Raw genomic sequence first — 22234 nt, forward strand, 5'->3', positions numbered from 1 at the left:
AACAAGTAAACATTTTTTGATGTTACAGATACAGTAAACAAAACAAAATTGCACCCTTTAGCAATGTAGACTAATTGCTTCAAGTTCCAAAAGTTTTCCTGTGCTCTGGTCCTAGAATAAAAAAAATTGTAAATGTTGCTTTTTACCCCAACTTTCACAGTTTTCCGTTTACATTACCTGTACAAATATCCCAGAATTTAAGCACGTCATGCCTTTAATACCCTGCACACAAAAGATGACTAAGCAGAGGTGTCAGGTGATCTTTATCAAATTTTTTAACAAGCGAGTCAATAAAATATTGTCCACTGTTCTCTGAGAAGTGCTGTGGAAAAATGGTGTAAACAAATGTCTTCTAAATATTGGTTTTTGTTTTTGTTTTTTTGTTTTAATAACGATGGTGCAATATGAACAGGCATCACATCTATAAAAGTCATCACCAATATTGAGAGCTTGGGAGGCAAGGACATCATTTTGGGTTGTTTTTTTGTTGTTTCTTACATAGCTGCCCCACATACATGCAAGATATCCGTTTTGGGTCAAGATCTCTTTTAAAGTGGTTCCCTGCTGTTGCTTTAAATAGGTAATATACATATAGAAAAAAGCAGAATGTTCACAGGAAAACATACTTCCGCATAGCAGCTCTTTCAAAAATATATGTATAACGTTTCGGCATCATGTACATATAGTTATTTTTTCATTGCTACAAGCAGCAGTACTTGTTTTTGTTTTACATTTTAGGGCTGGTTGTCCTTTAATATATAATAATATTTAGGCCTTAACTGGGTTTAAGGCAACATACTTAAAATAGTGTTGTATTACCAAGTGCCGTTTTATAAACGTTTGATCACTGTAACATCTGATGCATTTTCAGTAAGCGCTCAGCTGGGTGATGCGTTAGATTTCCTGCAATTAGTGGAAGCGTGTACACTGCATAGTCTATCAGCTTAATGAGATTTCTGGTTATGGCACCGATTTTAATTGGCAGTAACATTAAAGTCTGTGTTTCCTATACACAGTGGAAGCAGCCATGTTGGAGGCAGAACCAATATTTCTGAGAATGTAGCCTATTAATTAACTAGAAACTAATGACAGCACGGGCACAGGGATCTAAAGGCATGATACCTCTGTGATGTCATTAGTTTCTAGTGAAGTGATAGGCTGACGATTATTGGACCAGTGCACAAAATGGCTGCCTCCACTGTATGTAGGGGACAGGTACACTTTAAATATTATTCATGCCTTTATTGCTTTCCCTGGTCATCGGTGTCTATTCCATTGGGCGTAGCTGACAGTTTGCTCTGGCAGACTCAGCAAATTCCTTCCATTACACGACTTCTCCGAGGTCATTTCTTGTTTTGTTAGAACTATGATCTGTATACTCATAGACAAAGATGGTTCCATCTTTCTGTCCAGTCAGCAGGCAGGAAGGCCTGTGGCCCCAGCGGACCAGGCACCAGGGTGTATCAGAGCTGAGAGGGAGCATGGAAGAGCAATGACTTCTGGGTAAATCCCATAGTGCAATTCTTCCACAGGTCAAGACTGCTGCTGCTCTTTGATTTTTCACATCTCCTTCTAGATACCTAAATCCATACCAATAAATCAAGTTACTCTCCAGCACTATCAGCTATAAGAATTAAATAAAGAATAAAGAAAACATACACAGTAGCATTCATGACATTATATATCCAATGCTATTTAGGGACCTTTCATATTTTAATATTACAACCTATTCCAATAATGGAGGTTCACATTAGGAGATTTTACATAATACAGAATATATGTTTACTGGAGACATCACTATTTGTTTTATTCCCTCATAGTGAAGTTTGTTGCATAAAAATACATATATAAACAAGATGCTACTATAGAAAGGCTAATAAAAACAGGAATGGGTGGCACAGTGGTTAGCATTGTTGCTCTCCGGCCCTGGATTTGATTCCAACCAAGGCACTATTAGTGTGAAATTTATATGTTCTGCGTGTGAATTTAGACTAAACTCCAATGGTGCAGAGACGGATATAAATGAGAATACCATTCTCTGTAAAGCGCTGTGTATAATGTTGGCGAAGTATGAATAAAGGTTAATAACTGAATAGGTATTATATGTAACATAAATCAATAACGCTCATTTATGATTTGTGTACACAAAGTAACCATGTGCGATTATGTCGGAAAGTTTTACCTTTAATGTTTCAATGCTGTTTTATAGACTTCATTAATTGAGAACAACTCCAATAAGACGTGTCAGTAAGTGGCGCTATAACCCACATTCAGTATTTGCTTTAATTGTGTAACTTGAAATAAATAATTTAAAGTTGATTGATTGTTGTGGGTTACTACAGAGATGCTCTAGTAAATAATCCTAATGTAACGAAGTCAACATTGGGGATATAAATATAAAAATGTCTATTTTGGAATACTGTAGAATTCATCATTAACCTAAAATTTACATTTTTCAGGATAACCGCTCGCTGTAGACTAAGACAGGCTAGAGAGAAGGTGCGTCATAACAAACCACTACATGGAAACAATTCTGGGCTCCCCTCCTTCCCAATAGTAAACTGCAAGGTTCAACTATGTTTAATTTTACAGTGACACAATAATTCTCCTTTCTAAACCCTTACCTGCTCTTGAGCCTCTCTGGGATGGTATAGGACATAACGAGAGCGCTGGCTCCCCCCCGAACATTGGCAGCGATCAGCTGGAATATACAGCTGCCAGCGGCCTCACCGTGTTTGTCGAACAGGCTGCCCACGACCAAAAACAACAAACCCTGGCGTGGTCATAAACATCAAAATAATTAATACTCTGTTTGTCTTCTATTTCTCAAATTTAAAACACATTACACTACAAAGGGAGTACCACTTCTGAAATAATGTGTTTTTCTCTCCTCTTGGATTAATACATATGCCTACAGTAAAAACCTGATTGCAAATTTCCCATTGCAATCTGATGACACTAAACTGCGGGTTTGAAAAAGTGGAGATGTTGCCTATAGCAACCAATCAGATTCTAGCTTTCATTTATTTAGTACATTCTACAAAATGACAGCTAGAATCCGATTGGTTGCTATAGGCAACATCTGCACTTTTTCAAACCCGCAGTTTAGTAAATATAACCCCCAAATGTAAAATGTTTAGGATAAGCCCTGTATCTAGGAATTGTGGGTAGGAACAGGCACATTATGCCTTGATGGATGTCCACAATCAGACATCTAGTCCCCAAAATAGTGCCCACAAGCCCCTCCCCCTTGCACTGTAAGCTGCTGGCACAGGGACTTGTAAAATGTAATGACCTTGAAGTAGGACACTGAGAAATCTGGACACACTCCATCGCCTCACTGTGCTCTTCGATTCTCTAGGAAGCTATGAAGGAGCTCTTCAGCACAGAGATAGGGCGTTATAATCATAATCATACATGCACAGGAGGGTTAGGTGTAATAAGGTCCAAAAGTAGACACTACGGGCCTGAGTCATTAAGGCAAAAAAGGGGTAAATGTTCTCTGGGACAAACCATGTTACAACTTAAGGGGTGCAAATTAGTTTATTATTTTGCACATAAGTTAAATACTGGCTGTTTTTTCATCTAGCACACAAATACTTGTTAGCTTTATTATTACACTGAAATTTAAAGTTGATCTAGGACATGTCCTACCCCAAGTATAAATCTGTCCCAACATTTTAAATTTACCTCCCCCTCCAATGCAACATGGTTTTGCCCAAGTGCAAATGTTACTCCTTTTTTATGCTTTGCTCTCCTTAATGACTCAGGCCCTACACCTCTGTCATTAGTACACATAAAATACCATTTGTCTTTTATAGAAAAGCAGATATCATGGACATATAGGTAAAAGTTTCAGGAGTTTATCAGAACAGAATGTACGAGACACACAGTTATGATCGATAGGGAAACTAATTCTCCTATGCTGAGCAGACTTCTTGTCAGCAATTCCAATAAAGGGTGCTGCAGCCATGTTTATCATCAGAAAACAAATATTCTAATCAGAATTCAAACAGATTTGGATGAAATCGTTGTAATGCACAATCATCTAAAAAATGTTATAAACACCACACACAACAGGGAATAAATGGGAGGCTGCTCTCACCGAGTCAGAAGCTGCACTGAGGCAAACTACGTCCGAGCAGAGATCACCAATGTAAATAGTACTCAGGAGGTGTCCAGTGACGCAGTTCCTGCAAAACAGGATACAATATCATACATAAATAATGTACTATAAATTAGATGCTTGCATTGTATGCCTGAATGTATTATAAGAGTATAACGACCAGGCTCACCAGATAACCAGATTATTGTCCACAGTTGACCCAACCAGAGCATCCCTCTCTCCATCCACTTCAGAGAAGGCCAGAATACTGTCTGTGGGGGCTGTCAGTGCAAGAGACCACAGCGTACTGCAGAAAGAGACACACAGAGCTTACTAAACTAGTGCATCCTAGCTGCGGCTCCATTGTATCGTGACTGAGCATCATGGGAAATGTAGTCCACCAACAGTGTCACAGGTTACCCATTCCCAAATTCAATGATCAAAGAGAAACATATTCACAGGAGGACTCGGTAAGTGTGGACGGTCTTAAAAAATTTTCAAGAATAAAAATGGATAAATAAAAAATGATAATAATAAAAAAAATAAATTGCAATTTAAATGGGATTTGGATTGAAAACACCAACGGCAGCAAATATGCATTTTTTTTTTATACATCTTAGGAGAAAGTTGCTCCCTTACCTTCCTCCCTCGGACAGCTGGCAGAGTTCCACCACTTGCCCATCTCCCACTCCGCTGCTGCTAACCACCCGATGCCTGGATAGTCCCTGGGCAGTCTTAGTGTGCCCACATTTGACCAATTGCTTCTCCCAGCTCTGGCTCTCTGGGTGCGAAAACAGCACCCTGTGTAACATGACAGATCAATACATGTGTATCCAAAATAACAGAGAAACCAATAAACACGGCTGAAAAACCGTGATGCGGCTAATGTTATACTGTGCTCATGAAACACGTGCAGCCGCAATACTGTAATAGAGCGCCAACGCGACCAGGGCAGCCGCACTACTGCAACACTGCGCCAACGCGACCAGGGCAGCCGCACTACTGCAACACTGCGCCAACGCGACCAGGGCAGCCGCACTACTGCAACACTGCGCCAACGCGACCAGGGCAGCCGCACTACTGCAACACTGCGCTAACGCGCCCAGGGCAGCCGCACTACTGCAACACTGCGCCAATGCGATCAGGGCAGCCGCACTACTGCAACACTGCGCCAATGCGATCAGGGCAGCCGCACTACTGCAACACTGCGCCAATGCGATCAGGGCAGCCGCACTACTGCAACACTGCGCCAATGCGACCAGGGCAGTCGCACTACTGCAACACTGCGCCAATGCGATCAGGGCAGCCGCACTACTGCAACACTGCGCCGACGCGTCCAGGGCAGCCGCACTACTGCAACACTGCGGCAACGCGACCAGGGCAGCCGCACTACTGCAACACTGCGCCAACGCGTCCAGGGCAGCCGCACTACTGCAACACTGCGCCAACGCGACCAGGGCAGCCGCACTACTGCAACGCGACCAGGGCAGCCGCACTACTGCAACACTGCGGCAACGCGACCAGGGCAGCCGCACTACTGCAACACTGCGCCGACGCGTCCAGGGCAGCCGCACTACTGCAACACTGCGGCAACGCGACCAGGGCAGCCGCACTACTGCAACACTGCGCCGACGCGTCCAGGGCAGCCGCACTACTGCAACACTGCGGCAACGCGACCAGGGCAGCCGCACTACTGCAACACTGCGCCAACGCGACCAGGGCAGTCGCACTACTGCAAAACTGCGACAACGCGACCAGGGCAGCCGCACTACTGCAACACTGCGCCAACGCGACCAGTGTGGTCACTAACATAAGGCAGGAATGTTACAAGTGCAGCCGCACTGATTTATGCCATGCTAATATAACAGCTGTAGCCGCTATCATGATAGAAAAGTGGAGAAATCATGGAAGAGATTAAGTAGAACTGGTCAAAATTGAACCCAACCCAAACAATATAGTTAAAATGTTACATCTTATTTTCCTTACAACATTGGTTATTATGCTCAGTATGCTGGGTAGTTGTGTTCTATAACCTCCAGGTGTCGCTATTGTACAGTCATGGCCAAAAGTTTTGAGAATGACACAAATATTATTTTTCACAAAGTCTGCTGCCTCAGTTTTTATGATGGCAATTTGCATATACTCCACAATGTCATGAAGAGTGATCAGATGAATTGCAATTAATTTCAAAGTCCCTATTTGTCATGACAATGAACTTTATCCCAAAAACAACATTTTCACTGCATTTCAGCCCTGCCACAAAAGGACCAGCTGTCATCAGGTCAGTGAAGGAGAGAGGTTCAAAAGTTGTGAAGGCTTCAGGGCACCCAAGATCGTCCAGCAAGCACCAGGACCGTCTCCTAAAGTTCATTCAGCTGCGGGATCGGGGCACCACCAGTGCAGAGCTTGCTCAGGAATGGCAGCAGACAGGTGTGAGTGCATCTGCACACACAGTGAGACGAAGACTTTGGAGAATGGCCTGGTGTCAAGAAAGCCAGAAAAGAAGCCACTTCTCTCCAGGAAAAACATCAGGGACAGACTGATATTCTGTACATGGATTGGACTGCTGAGGACTGGGGTAAAGTCATTTTCTCTGATGAATCTCCTTTCAGATTGTTTGGGGCATTTGGAAAAACGCTTGTCCGGAGAAGGAAATGTGAGCGCTACCATCAGTTCTGTGTCATGCCAACAGTAAAGCATCCTGAGACCATTCATGTGTGGGGTTGCTTCTCAGCCAAGGGAGTGGACTCACAATTTTGCCTAAGAGCACAGCCATGAATAAAGATTGGCACCGAAACATCCTCCAAGCACAACTCCCAACCATCCCAAAACAATTTGGTGACGATCAATGCCTTTTCCTGCATGATGGAGCACCTTGGCATAAGGCAAAAGTGATAACTAAGTGGCTCGGGGATCAAAACATCAAAATTTTGGGTCCATTGCCAGTAAACTCCCCAGAACTAAATCCCATTGAGAACTTGTGGTCAATCCTCAAGAGACCGGTGGACAAACAAAAACCCACAAATTCTGACAAACTCCAAGCATTGATTAGGTAAGAATGGGCGGTCATCAGCCAGTATGTGGCCCAAAGTTGATTGACAGCATGTCAGGGTGAATTGCAGAGGTCTTCAAAAAGAAGGGTCAACACTGCAAATATTGACTCTTTGCATAAACTTAATGTAATTGTCAATAAAAGCCTTTGACACTTATGAAATGTTTGTAATTTTACTTCAGTAACCATAGCAACATCTGCCAAAAAGGTCTAAAAACACTGAAGCAGCAAACTTTGTGAAAACCAATACTTGTGGCCATGACTGTAGTCTCACGGTAGCTCTCATCTCAATGCAGTCTTATTGCTACGAGTCATTGATCTTACCAGATTTCCATAATGTCTAGATTTCCCAGAGCAACACACACAATGTTCTTCTCTTGGGATAACGGAAGAATCTGGATAACTGGCATCTAGAATCAGAACACAAAGCGTCATGTGTCTGACCCTGCACACACAAAACACAGCTCCAGCATTTGTACAGGGCAATATTACTCCTTTTCTATTGGTTATTTTACCTCTGTAAAGCTCCAGGTATGAGCACACTTCCATTTTCCCGCAGCCTGGGGTCTCCAGAGGCAGACTGAGGATTCACTCGCCGACAGGATGCAGAGATCTGTACAGCCAGAGAACTCCCACCAAACGGAGCAGAGATCTACGGCACATCCTCCCCCGCAGGAGTCCTGCAAACAGAACCCAACAGTGCCCCATTACTAACACTCTCCAACGCTCCCACAGCTATCAGTGCACTCGGAACTAACAGAGTGTTTAAGGGAAAGGCATGGGTGTGGCTTATTAGTGACCACATTATGTCACATGACAGGGCATGGTTTGAGATGGGCATTCATCAGAACGGACAGACAGAATTTGGTAAATATAACAGGTATTGCTGGCAAGATCAAGTTACTGTACCTAGAATGAGGCCCACACACGGGTAGATCACACCTTTCGGCCCGTGTGCAATTTGACCACATACGTAGATGATGGAAATGGACAGATACAACCATTCAGCACCGACACCGAACAACTCGCTATTGGCACGGTTGGGCAAGTACCACACACATGGCCAGTCCGCCGACACTGTGTGATTGTTCTGGGCTCACGCCCAAGGCAATATGACCTTTGTGGCCAATGAAACACACACACATTATAGTGAAAGATTGGATAACTATTTCCTCCAACAAGCTTCCCCCGGGCAGGTCGCCTTCTCATCAACAGAGATTAAGTTAAGGTAAAGTTGCCAGAAAGATAACTGAAAATGTTAAACAATTTTGCTATATATTCCCCAAAATCTTAGTTGCTGTGTTAAGATTTGCAGGAGTTGTAGTACAAAACCCAGCTGTAGGGTCACCGTATCCCACCCGGACAGAAGGAATTATATGTAGTAATCCTTCTTGTGGTGATACCTGCGCTGTGGTCTAGTGTGGTAAAGACAGCAGTGTGCCAGCGACAGAGCAGATTTACTGACCTGAATTACAGAGATGAGACGCAGCTGTTCACTCCTTAACGTCCCCTCTTCTACATTATCAGAATCAAGTCTGTTTGCATTTTCCTGTGAGAAAGACATAGTAAATTATGTGTGCCCAAAATCTTATAATAAACATGAATATTACAAACGAAAAAAAAAATTGGACTTTCCGAGGACAAAAAATCTTAGCAAACCCTTAACTTTCCCCAAAATTGCCGTCAACCCTTTATTCTGTGAACTAAAGCAAAATAAAGGCCTCTGATTCACCCACCTTCAATCTTACCCTCAAATTTACCCCCCATTTATTGTTAAAATTCACAACCAGTTTTTCTACCTTGCAAAATAATTTGTAAGGCATAAGAATCATCTGTAAAGAATGTTATGTTTGTGCTTAGCTATTAAAATTAATCAAATTACAGTTTTAAAAATAGACTCCTAAGATTCACTATATATATATATATATATATATATATATATATATATATATATATCTATATTCCATACTATGGCAAGATAATTATACTATATGTAATATCGTTCTACACTACACTGTACTGTAAGCCACGTGAGGCTCTGACAGGGTTAGTCTAGGATGCTTTAGAAGAAAATTCTTCCCCATAAATATAAATACACAAATATAAAAGTATTTTTATATGTAGGCTCAGTGGTTTGGAGATGGCTATTTATGGCACATAGATAAAACATAACCAATATTTTATTACAGTCCATTCCGTCTTTGACATTGGGCTGCAGGCGTTATCCATTTACTTCTCTGCAAACCTTGCTTATTTGTGTATAAACAGGGAAATCGTTCCTGTAATTGATGACCTGGCTTAGAAAGCTCAGTCCAGCAATGATATAAATATATCTAGCAAACAAAGAACCGGGTGCCAGGATGGAGGTGTCTAGGAAATGGAAAACTTCTGATGCCAGAACCTGCACGTGGCTTTATTATTCAAAGACAAAATAAAACAACCACTTACCTGGATCTCTCCATCTGCCTTGTCCTCAGTGGTAACCTCCTGCAGACCCTTCTTTCCGCAGGGTTCTACATTATTACGCTGCTTGTCCTCCATGGTGTAATCACATACTACCGAAACGTCCCCCGACAGGGGCAATGCTCTACTGCAGTGATTGGCGTCAGTTTCCACCAGTGCGACAATTCTCTCCTCGCTATTCACCGATGTATATTCAAGTCCATCTTTTCCATAGGTTTCGGGAAGTAACCCCTCTGTTTTCAAGATTGTTTGCTCCCTATATGCATTATTAGGAGTGTTGCAGGCCTGGGGTGAAGAGAAGACGGCCGGGGTTGGCCCCAAGAAAGGAAACTGTGATGAGTTATCCGGCACCTCGCTCTCATTCATGCCACCTAGAGAGACGGAACACACTGAAGTGGAGAAGAGGACATTGCACGCCAGAGATTTTGGAGAAGAAAGGTTGGTGGGTGTATTCGTCTCTGTGGGACAGTTTGTAACTACAATAGATTCCATATCTGTCCTTGACACAAGAAGATTATCTCCAACGCTTTCAGGTTGTGCGAGTTTTTCCAAAACATCAGTGTTGAGCACCAAAACCTTTCGCTCAGCGTGATCTAAGGCGCGAACTGGACTTTGATCGATTATTTTTGACAGTAGTTTCTCCTCTTCTGCAGAACTGCTGGGGGTCTCAAGACTGACTTCTTCAAGTGACTGGTCGAGAGGAAACGGACGCTTTATAAAGGAACTAGGAAAATAACACGTTTCACCTTTTGATTCCATGGGTCCACAGATCACAGGTGAAATTCTTAGTGCATTTATTGGGTCACTACTAGGACAAACCTGAGACACTACCAATCCAAGGTTTGATGCCTCATTGACAAGTGTGGTATTGTTGTCTGAAATGTTTTCTTGGCTATCGACAGACTGTCCATCATTCAGACAGTCTCCATGTAATGATAAAAGCCTCAAGTCGTGTTCTGATGCACTCGGACAAACCCTCAGTGTTCCATGTTGGACCGCTGAGCTGCCTGCGGCTTCCAGTGTTGCGCGGTCGTTCCTATGGGCCCGTCTGGGATTCTTCCTGGCTCTGGTTGGTGTAGGAACAAATGATTCCAGATGACTGGTAGATTTCAGCTTCTCAAGTTTCAGAACGCCAAACTCTTCATCGGGCAAGTGGAAGTCGGTAATGTCTAAATGGCGAGACACATGTTCCAGGGTGACCCTGCCGCTGAAAGGAAAGGGCGAGTCTGTAGGAAAAGTAACACCAAAAAGATAATAATAAAAAAAAAATGCTATTTTATCAATATTAACCTCCCATCAACATGAAATATAATAAAAAATAATAAAATAAAGCAAAATAAAAATGGATATACTATTTTCTCTACTATTTTTGCACTTGATGGTTCCAGATGGAAGTGTTTTAAAATAAACGGTGAATCAGCCTCAATATATTAAAACAAATGTATTGTGTACAATTAAGTAAAACTGAAACTAGTAATTTATATCATTAGAGAAATTTGCTTCATTATCATTATATATATATATATATATATATATATATATATATATATATATATATATATATAGTGTTTTATTCTGACGCTCCTTCTATTATTTCAACATTTTTGGGTAGTGTGCAGTGTCCGACTAAAGTGCTTCACAGACAGCATTAGGAACCCATCATAACCCGATTTTCAGAAATTATAAAACACACTAAGCACAATACTACAGAGCAAAAACAGCATAACAAAACAGTCTTCCTAATAAAATACATTGTAATCTATAAATGATTAAAAATGAATACAGTATAATGAAAATTTATTTTGATGATCGTCTTCATTTGATCTAATATGACCACACACGCTGTGAGACAGGCAGCAATACCGTGCATTTGGCCTTATACTGCGCCACTTGTGGCCCCAAATCAACCAAGGTGCCCAATAATCCGATCTGAACCAATATCATTATTTGGCATGTTGATAACAGCTATAAGCCTAAATGGGTGATGTTATCTTCCCAGCACTCTGACACCATAATGACTGCGCTGACCAAGGTTGTCAATGATTTGATCACAGCAATAACTGAAGGCCATTACTCTCTTCTAATTCTCCTGGATCTCTCTGTTGCATTTGACACCGTTGACCACTCTCTCCTCATACAAAGGCTGCAATCCCTAGGATTTGAAGACACTGTCCTATCCTGGTTCTCATCCTATCGAATCGCTCTTTCAGTGTTAATTTCTCTGGGGCCACCTCTGCTCCGCTTCCCCTATCAGTTGGAGTATCACAAGGCTCAGTGCTAGGTCCTCTGCTGTTCTCTATCTACACCACTTCTCTTGGAAAACTAATAAGCTCCTTTGGATTTCAGTATCATCTCTATACGGATGATACACAAATCTATCTATCCTCTCCTGATCATTTACCATCTGTGTTGTCTCGTGTTATTGACGGTCTTTCTGCCATTTCATCTTGGACGTCTTCTCACCAACTCAAACTCAATCTTTCAAAAAGTGAATTAATAATATTCCCACCCAAAAACGGAAGCTTCCTGCCTGACATTTCTATTTCTGCTGTTAACATGACCATAAATGCCACCCCGCAAGCTCGCTGCCTAGGTGTAATCCTTGACTCACAACTGTCATTTATTCCCCACATTGACTCTATATCTAAATAATGTTACATACATCTAAAGAACATTTCCAGAATACGCACATATTTCACACAAGACACTGCAAAAACCTTGATTCATGCACTCATCATCTCCCGCATCGACTATTGCAATTCTCTCCTTACTGGTCTTCCCAAAATTAGACTTGAGCCCCTACAATCTATGTTGCAGCGGCTAGATTGATTTTCCTTGGAAACCGTTATTCCTCTGCTGAGCCACTCTGTCAGTCTCTACGTTGGCTGCCTCTTTTTCAACAAATTCAATCTAAAATTATTCTACTAACATACAAGGCCATCAACAAAATTGCACCGACATACATCTCCTCACTTGTCTCAAAATATCTCCCTACTCGACACCTCCGTTCTGCACAAGATCTGCGTCTCTCTTCCACTCTCATCACATCCTCCCATTTCTGGTTAGAGGATTTTTTTCGGGCTGCACCCACTTTGTGGAATTCCCTCCCTCGCACAATAAGACTTTCCTCTAGTCTTCAAACCTTCAAGCGTTCTCTGATAACCCACCTCTTCAGACAAGCTTATGATATTCCTCAACCACCCTCTTAATCTCCCTAGGTTACCCTTTTACCACACTCTACACAGCTAACACAAGACAACAACCCTCTGACCAACATTGCTGTGTGACTGATCACACAGCCCACTCTGTACTTTTACCTTTGCATTCTAGCTGGACCAATGTGCAATATGATGTAGCACGTGCCCTTGTGTTTCAAACTCCTATTGTCCCATAGCTTGCAAGCTTGTAACCAGGGCCCTCTTACCTCTCTGTCTGTATGTATTACCCAGTATTGTTTTATTAATGTTTGTTCCCAATTGTAGAGCGCTACATAAATTGATGATGATGATGATGTTATTAGGAAGATTCAATACATTGTAGGTTTCTGGAACAAGGACCGCATTAAGTAATTCCCAAAGGATTGTCTATTTTATAATATTTTAAACAGATTATAGAGATCTAATATCTGTTGTGGAACTACAATTTTCAGCATTAAGTGTTCACCCGTGGCTGTCGGGACAGACTGGGATTTGTACATCCACACAGTTCGGGAGCTGCAGGGTGAGTAAACTTGTCTCATGCCAACTGGTGTCAATGTCCTGCATTGTACTAGTGTTTCTGTCGCTAATACAGTGCGTGAAGATAGAAACCATTCTTTCCAAGGACAACATACCCACTTGTGAGGATACTTCCATTTTTTATATGTTAATTCTTTCTCTCGCTTAACACATTAATGCACAAAATCATTGTTTTATTCCAATAACGTGGCCTTCCTCTTACTGAGTAGCAGCCAAAAGTTTTTAATACAATTACTGAAGTGCATCTATTTTCTAGTAACAGCTGCTTTTAAACACTGTATCTGTTACACTACTTTTATTTATAGAATAATTATGATGATACCACACTCTTGGTGCAGTTATTTAAGATATCAGTTTACAGATTCCCTGCTTGCTCTCGTCCTAAAGAAGTGGCATATTAAACTATGCGGGGGTCTGATTTTATTTCTCAGGACCCCTATAATACAGACTGTGGGGGTCTCAGAAGAGGGACTCCCACCGTTACGATGAGGTGAGGAAACTTTTTACAATCTTCTGACAAAAAGGAAGAAACATTCTTTAATGTCATGCAATGCATCAGGTGATGTTAGCGTTTAATTTACTAATAAAGTACGATTGGCTTAGTCCATAGCCAGTTGTGGGCCAAGCCATTAGCCATAGGGATTTAGCCTATCAATTTAGACAGTAACATCACTGGTATCTAGGGAATAGATTTTATTATTATTATCATTTATTTATATAGTGCCACTAATTCTGCAGCGCTGTACAGAGAACTCACTCACATCAGTCCCTGCCCCATTGGGGCTTACAGTCTAAATTCCCTAACATACACACACACACACACACAGACAGACAGAGACACAGACTAGGGTCAATTTGTTAGCAGCCAATTAACCTACTAGTAGGTTTTTGGAGTGTGGGAGGAAACCAGAGCACCCGGAGGAAACCCATGCAGACACGGGGAGAACATACAAACTCCACACAGATAAGGCCATGGTTGGGAATTGAACTCATGACCCCAGTGCTGTAAGGCAGAAGTGCTAACCACTTAGCCATGAGAGTTAATGAACATTGGTTTACCCCAAAAAATGCCTGTCTCCAGTGTGTGTTGAGAGGATGGCTCCAAGAAGTTCTATGCATCTATCCACGCCCATGTCACAACAGCTATTCCCCACTGTAGTAAGCAAATGCTATCTATTTTTTACCCTCTCACAAAATGAGGCCACCTAGCTATTAATTTACACATAAAAAGCATTCAGTGTCATTTTACATACCTGCAAGTTCTTTGGTATCCTTTGAGGTCCTGAGGATGTACGGGTTACTCTCAAAATCTTCAGAGTCGTTAGTCAATGTATGTAAACAATGGCTGCCAGCATCCCGGGGTCTTAAACTGTACACTTTCCTTTCAGATGGCAATGACACAAGACTCTCCCTGGTCTTCAACACTTCTTTGACTTGTGAATGTTCTGTGATATTGGTAAGACAATTCTCTTCATTGTTTGGTTTCTTGCTAGGTGCTTTCTCCTCCCGGTTTTCTTTTTCGCTTTGAAAGCCGCTCAACATCAGGCTGGCATCAGAGCCAAATTCTAGTTGGACGGATATGTCCTTCAAACCAGAAGAAAACATCACTGCAGGGCATGACTTTCGCCCCTTTCCTCGCTTGGATCGCGTTACCTCACCAGCGCTGGTATTTACAGTCGAGTGATTGAGAGTGCTCGGATTGCCATCATCCTTGAGACGTGGCGATAAAGAGGTGCTTCTCTGCCACTGTCTACCCCTTGTCCCTTTCCTGGCCAAGCCGAGGTGGCTGTTGATCACAGCATCGAGATCCACTTTTCTCTGGCAGCTAGTCATGCGGCGTGTCGTCCTAACGTAATATTCCACAGGGAATAGCAGCCCCTCCACCAGAGTGCAGGAGTTAAGTGGGTTACGTTCTTCTACCGTCAAAGAGCGCTCTCCATGGTCCTCGGCGTTGGTCAGAGTCTGGTTTTCAGAACGGAGAAGAGGATTGTTTTGAGAAATAGACGCGGTTTCAGTGGCATTACATGTCCTATCATGAGCCCTCACCACAGGAAATTTTGTTACACATAACGGTTGCTCTTCTTTTGTTCCCAGTCTATTAGATATATTATCTATATTACTGTGTGTAGGTTCTTCAGTCGTAGTGTCGTCGTTATGCATGCGATCACATGGAGAACGGTCTGTTGCATTTACTAGAGATGTTCTAACACCAGGACTCCCCCCAATCTCAGGAGAGAGGTCAGCAGCTTTTAAACGTTCTGAACAAAAACTGATAGTAGCATCTTCCTCTACGGTAACGTTTTCTTTAAGGCACCTCTTAAACACCGGTGACTCAGATGGACTTTCAGCAACCGTATTAACTTGTTGTCCTTCTGGGACATTAATAATACGGTCTTGCTGAATGACATTTAAGGACGGTGACGCTGAACGACAGACTCTCTTTAAAGACCTACTTAAACTCAGCCGGCTTCTCGTTCTCTGCTTTGGAATGTGTGTCCCGTTTCCCTCCGCCCTGCTCGCTGCCTCCGCTTCCCGTCCGCTACTTTCACCACCAGAACAGGCAGGAGACCTACTGTCGGCATGGTGAACTTCAGGCTCCAAGTTAAAGGTGACACATGGCTTTCTGTCCTTGTCTACTACCAGGGTTGAAACACTTTCTTGTGACTCCCCGACATCTCCTGAAGCATTGATGGTGTAGGTTACAAGACCTATGAAACAATAAACAAATAACAAACAAATACATTTTAAGGATTATAAAAGTCACTAATAAAAGATACACAAATAAATAAACACATTTATAAAAAAAAAAAAAAAAAAGCACAAGACAGACAAAGCTATATAACAGCACTGGGTTCCAAATGAAGTAATAAGATTCTGTTCTGACTTCAGCTTCAGCTCATTTAGAGTCGAATCACCACAGACAGCAAGAGATTTTTATTCGACAAAATCTCTCATTCTGGACCTTGAATTCATAGTGACTTAGTAATTGTATGAGGACCCTAATTACTTTTTTATTCCGCTAACCCCCAGATGCCAGTCATTCACTAACAGTGGAGGTCACTGACCTGTGGAAACAAGGGCACTGCCCGTTATAGCACATTCTTGGCTCAGCAAACGATTCTGCTCCTCAATAGTTTTCTTGACATGCGACTTCACCCTCTCAGCTCTCTGCGATCTCTGTTAAAGTAGATTATTAAAACGGTTTCCCATTTTCATATTCACATATATTATTAGTTTATACAATGCAATCTTACATAAATAAAAATACAACATATTTCATTTTACTAAAAGTTAAAGATATGGAAAAAATTCACAAATCAATTTAGTCAATGTAGTCTCAAGAAATTGTGTGATGTTTTATAGTATACCTTAGCCAGCTGTTACCTGCATATATTGATGCAGGCAGCACGGTGGCTAAGTGGTTAGCAATTCTGCCTTACAGCACTGGGATCATAAGTTCAATTCCGACCGTGGCCTTATCTGTGAGTAGTTTGTATGTTCTCCCCATGTTTCATCTGGGTGCTTCTGTTTCCTCCCACACTCCAAAAACATACTGGTAGGTTAATTGGCTACTAACAAAATTGACCCTAGTCTATGTGTGTGTGTGTATGTGTGTATTAGGGAATTTAGACTGTAAGCTCCAATAGGGCAGGGACTGATGTGAGTGAGTTCTCTGTACAGCGCTGCGGAATTAGTGGCGCCAGAGTCGTAACTTAGAATTCTAGCACCTGGGGCGAGAAAGACAAATGCCGCCCCCCTAGCCCTCAATTTTAGCCAAATGAACCCAAAACATTCCTAAATTGCACCCCCCCTTCAGCGTTGCGCCCTGGGCAGTCGCCCCTATCGCACAGCCATAGTTACGGCCCTGAGTGGCGCTATATAAATAAATGGTGATGATGATGATAAGTATTTACCTGTAAACGGTTAACTGTTCTCTTATATTCTTTTTTCAGCAAGGCAAGCCTTTCTTTCAGCTTAAAAATATGAAAAAAAATAGAATGTTAATTAAGATGTAATGATAACGAATACATAATACAACATAATATGTGGTTGGTTACCTTTGCTTTTTCGTCCAAGGTGAGATTTTTCTCCTGCAAACTTTCCATAATTCACTAAATGCAGGGGAAAAGGAAATGAAAACCTATATTATGGGGCAGATTCAATTCAGCGTGAGGTACCGCTGAACATCGCCTCAATATTCGAATGCATATATTGCCACCTACTGCAGTAAGGAATCTTCGCTCATTTTTCTGTGCACCTCTATAGGACACGATGCAAAACAAGCGGAGATTTGAGTGAGGACATCAAGGCGGTGTGTCTCCGTGGACACATTGCGTCAAACTGAATCTTCCTCCTATGTGTAACATGAGCTACATAAATAAGGCTGTTAGCCAAATACCATTAACATAAGTAAGCCGTAATTATGAATTAAATAATGTTTTGCAAATGTATTTGCCATGTTGAATTGAATCAGAAGTAATGGCTTATGGAGGTGTAAATACTTGGGGTGCCAAGAAAGCGATTGACTAATGCACATAAGTAGTGTAAACTGTGCATCTTCCTCACGCCTTACAGTGTCCTGTGTGGGTGTATGATACCATAGGCTGTCCTGTGACAACTTATGACATATGTATCATAGTAGGCTTACACAGGGCAGATTAGGTAAATACACCCCCAGCTTGATTTGTCAATTGACAAGAACTGACTTTACTGCATTTTATATCATCCTCTTCAATACACCTTATTTTATATAACAATAAACTGTTGCATCCAGCATACATAACAAGATAATCTATATTGTACTAAACACTGACAACTCATTAAATCCTGGGACAGTCTCTGCAAATTAGGGACATCTGCAATCTATAAGGTAGCTGTGGAACTACAAGCCCCAGCAATAAACACACAGCAGGGCTGCTGGGGCTTTACCCAACTCCCAAAAGTTGGAAAAGCGAAGAATGACTCTATTTACTGCAAGGGAGTCGTGTCCGTGCTGGATAATGCTGACATTATCCACAGATCACACACTGCATGCAGCCACGTCAGCCGGTGTTACACAGTAAGTACAGTACATACAGCGGGCACACACGTGGGTCACATCCTCCTCCCGGAGTGACAGCGGTCACATGACTCCGGTAGCCGGAAGTGACGTCACACCGAAGGAGCCATGGAGCTGAGTGAGCTGCTGTATAACAAGTCCGAGTATATAGAGACTGTGAGTGATCAGCTGTACACTGTATATAGGTGACATGTATGTATATATATATATATATATATATATATATATATATATATATATATATATGTATATATGTATATGTCTATCTATCTAATGCATTATGTGTGTGTCTGTCTAATGCACCATGTATGTCTGTCTGTCTCATGCAGAATGTATGTTGTATGTATGTATTCCACACCTTCACCATCTCTCTGTATGTCCCTATACATATATTATATATTCATTTATATATCTTTATACTCCACACCTTCACTATCTCACTGTATGTCACCTATATACATATAATATATATTCATCTATATTCCACACCTTCACTATCTCACTGTATGTCACCTATATACATATAGTATATATTCATCTATATTCCACATATACACCATCTCACTGTATGTCACCTATATACATATAGTATATATTCATCTATATTCCACATATACACCATCTCACTGTATATCACCTATATACATATAATATATATTCATCTATATTCCACATCTACACCATCTCACTGTATATCACCTATATACATATAATATATATTCATCTATATTCCACATATACACCATCTCACTGTATATCACCTATATACATATAATATATATTCATCTATATTCCACATCTACACCATCTCACTGTATATCACCTATATACATATAATATATATTCATCTATATTCCACATCTACACCATCTCACTGTATATCACCTGTATACATATAATATATATTCATCTATATTCCACATATACACCATCTCACTGTATATCACCTATATACATATAATATATATTCATCTATATTCCACATATACACCATCTCACTGTATATCACCTATATACATATAATATATATTCATCTATATTCCACATCTACACCATCTCACTGTATGTCACCTATATACATATAATATATATTCATCTATATTCCACATCTACACCATCTCACTGTATGTCACCTATATACATATAATATATATTCATCTATATTCCACATCTACACCATCTCACTGTATGTCACCTATATACATATAATATCTATCTATATTGGACCCCAAGTCAACTGATGCAAGTGGTTGTATTATTTTTGTCCAGAGACCAGCAGCTATTCAGAAAAATTACCACCCCTTGTTTTCAATTGTTTGTGCAACTTCCATTTAGTAAATACATAAAAAATATTCCTCTATTGCGCCACCTTTTGGAAACTACTGGTCATTACAGACTTGGGTTACCAATGTAATTGTCGCTTTGTTTGCTGTAGGTTGTCTGGGTATTTTCTGAAACAAATACAAGATGTGATTTGTGTGGGTTATGCACAGAAGAAATACTGATACTGAATGAGTCCAAACGAGTTAAAATAGGCTAATTACAGGGGATACAAAATACCTTGGCAGGGGTGACAGGCAGGCAGACAGTATGACAAAGTAACAGGGAAGGCCAGTGATTAACCTATATTAGAGAACCCTCCTCTCTATTCATGCTCCATCCCGCCCTCTCCGTTCTGCCAATGACCGTCGCCTCTCTTCCCCCCTGATCACCTCCTCCCATGCGCGTATCCAAGACTTCGCCCGCGCTGCCCCCCTCCACTGGAACAAGCTCCCTCCCTCCATCAGAACTTCCCCTAATCTGTCCAGTTTCAAACGGGCATTAAAAACCCACCTTTTTCTTAAAGCCTTCCAGTCTCCCACTTAATTTCCTACCTTTTCTTCTACCTCTTCCCCTTCATCACCCTTCCCTTATCCTTATTTCTCCCTCTCTCCCCCGTGTCTCTCTGTCTGTCTACCCCACCCCATTAGATTGTACGCTCCTCTGAGCAGGGTCATCTCTCCTCCTGTCCTTCACCACTCTTAACTCGGCTCTCCAGCTACCTAGCCCTCCTCCTCGAGGACCCTCTTCCCCCCCGTCCCCTCTCGCTCCTTCCTCTCCCCTCTGGGGGTTTCCCTGTCATCCGGGCCCTCCCTCTCGGGCTCAGCCGTATGCAGGACCTTCCCCTCGCCCCTCTAGCTGTGTTTTGAGCTCACCGAGTTACTGTGCTTATTGTTTACTGTACTGTCTCCCCTTGTATTGTAACTTTGTTTGTCCCTGTACGACGCTACGGACACCTAGTGGCGCCCTATAAATAAAAATGAATAATAATAATTAATAATTATCATTGTAAATGGAAAGTGAATAGGTTAATGGTTGCCACACACAGACTGATCCTACGTCTTTGACCTGAGCGACCACCTATCGGATTAGTGTCTAATGTGGCCACTTACTTAGGTGGCCATATTGGATGAGATCCGGCCATCCAGGGCACAGGCCGAGGATTCTGACCTGTTCTGGCTTCACTGGGGCCGGTCAGTTGGGTAAAAAGATGATAAAGGAATTAGTAGCAGAAAGAGAGGTGGTGATGGCATTATATAGATGATTAAGGAGACCACACCTAGAATACCGTGCTCCGTTCTGGTGGCCTTATCTTTAGAAGGACATAAATAATGAGAGATTGTGCAGGGAAGGACAACTAAAATGTGGCATCTTCTACGTCAAAAAACTAATCAGGAAAGACCTGAGGATCTAAACATGTATAGCTTGGAGCAGAGAAGGGAGAGAGGGGATATAATAGAAGCTTTCAAATATATCAAGAGTTTTATAAAGGTTCAGGAGGGTTGTATTCTACAGGGGGGGAGGAGTATTAGAATTAAAGCACTTGTAATACTTGAATAATTACTTTACCAATAGGGTAGTAGATAGGTGGCATAGCCTTTCAGCTGAGGTAGTAGAGGCTAATGCTGTAGGGGAGGTTTATACATTCTTGGAAATCTAGATAAAAGCTCCAGGATCAAATAGGTTTTTATAAATAACTAAGGTCCGTGTGGTTCTATCTGCCCCCACATTCTCTTCCTATCATCTAGCTCTCAGTGGCTTGAGACACACAGACGTAACTTCTCTGGCTCTCATTCTCAGGCATCGGGGAACAAAGTGAGCCGGCAGTCTGTACTCTGTGGCAGCCAGAACATTGTGCTCAATGGGAAGGTTAGTAACACACGCTCACTATTTTTACTACAGCTATGAAGTAAGTATGGAGATTGGAAATAAAATGTTTAAGATGGCTTTATTGAAAGAAAAATATTACTTATGATAATAAAGTATTTTGTAAGCTTCTGGGATTACAAAGTACAACAAAGCTGCTTTACTGAGGCAGAGATGTTCTGTAGAAAGGTTTCTATAGCAAAAAAAATTCCTTTTTCTTATTTGAAAAGTAAAACTGCAATTCATTTCCTGACCTGTGTGTATGGTGGCGCTGTTGTTGCAATTATAGAGAGATTTTCAGTGTTAGTAAAACAGCTTTTATGCCAATCTGAAGTACCTGATTAAGTCAGTTAACCTACCAGTATATTTTTTGAGTGTGGGACAGAAGCAGAACCCACGCAAACACGGGGAGAACATACTAACTCCACACATATAGGGCCCTGATGGAAATTGAACCCATGACCCCAGCGCTGTGAGGCAGCAATGCTAACCACTGTGTATCTATGATGGTCATTGCATGATATAATATAGATATATAAATAATTAGACCTAAAATTTCATTAATGTTGCCTTGTCCTTTCACACAGGTGTGTAATATAGAGAGATAATGTAAATTGAGGTTACAGAGGAAG

General features: G+C 41.5%; 2 protein-coding genes across 4 annotated transcripts in view; one reads left to right on the forward strand and one right to left on the reverse strand.

Annotated features, from left to right (window-relative positions):
• On the reverse strand, positions 1–18510 carry PALB2 (partner and localizer of BRCA2). 3 transcript variants are annotated; one of them, XM_075179373.1, is made up of 14 exons: positions 18434–18510; positions 17416–17469; positions 17272–17331; positions 16423–16534; positions 14611–16065; positions 9606–10846; positions 8623–8706; positions 7673–7837; positions 7482–7567; positions 4745–4906; positions 4296–4412; positions 4106–4193; positions 2625–2773; positions 1–1580 (listed from the first exon to the last, which is right to left on the reverse strand). In XM_075179373.1, exons 2-14 carry the CDS (start codon positions 17461–17463, stop codon positions 1325–1327), a joined length of 4023 nt encoding a protein of 1340 aa, XP_075035474.1. In that variant the 5' UTR covers positions 17464–17469; positions 18434–18510; the 3' UTR covers positions 1–1324. The 3 variants fall into 3 exon arrangements, with proteins under 3 accessions (XP_075035474.1, XP_075035475.1, XP_075035476.1); XM_075179374.1 differs by lacking the exon at positions 18434–18510 and adding an exon at positions 18330–18418; XM_075179375.1 differs by lacking the exon at positions 18434–18510 and adding an exon at positions 17581–18047.
• DCTN5 (dynactin subunit 5) overlaps positions 18465–22234 on the forward strand; it is a 12140-nt gene continuing 8370 nt past the window's right edge. Inside the window, exons 1-2 of the mRNA XM_075179376.1 lie at positions 18465–18572; positions 21537–21605. Of these exons, the coding sequence (XP_075035477.1) occupies positions 18525–18572; positions 21537–21605 (117 nt within the window). The 5' untranslated portion in view covers positions 18465–18524. The remainder of the gene's footprint in view (positions 18573–21536; positions 21606–22234) is intronic.

The sequence above is a fragment of the Mixophyes fleayi genome, chromosome 7, assembly GCF_038048845.1.
Source record: "Mixophyes fleayi isolate aMixFle1 chromosome 7, aMixFle1.hap1, whole genome shotgun sequence".
In the NCBI taxonomy this organism is placed as follows: domain Eukaryota; kingdom Metazoa; phylum Chordata; class Amphibia; order Anura; family Limnodynastidae; genus Mixophyes; species Mixophyes fleayi.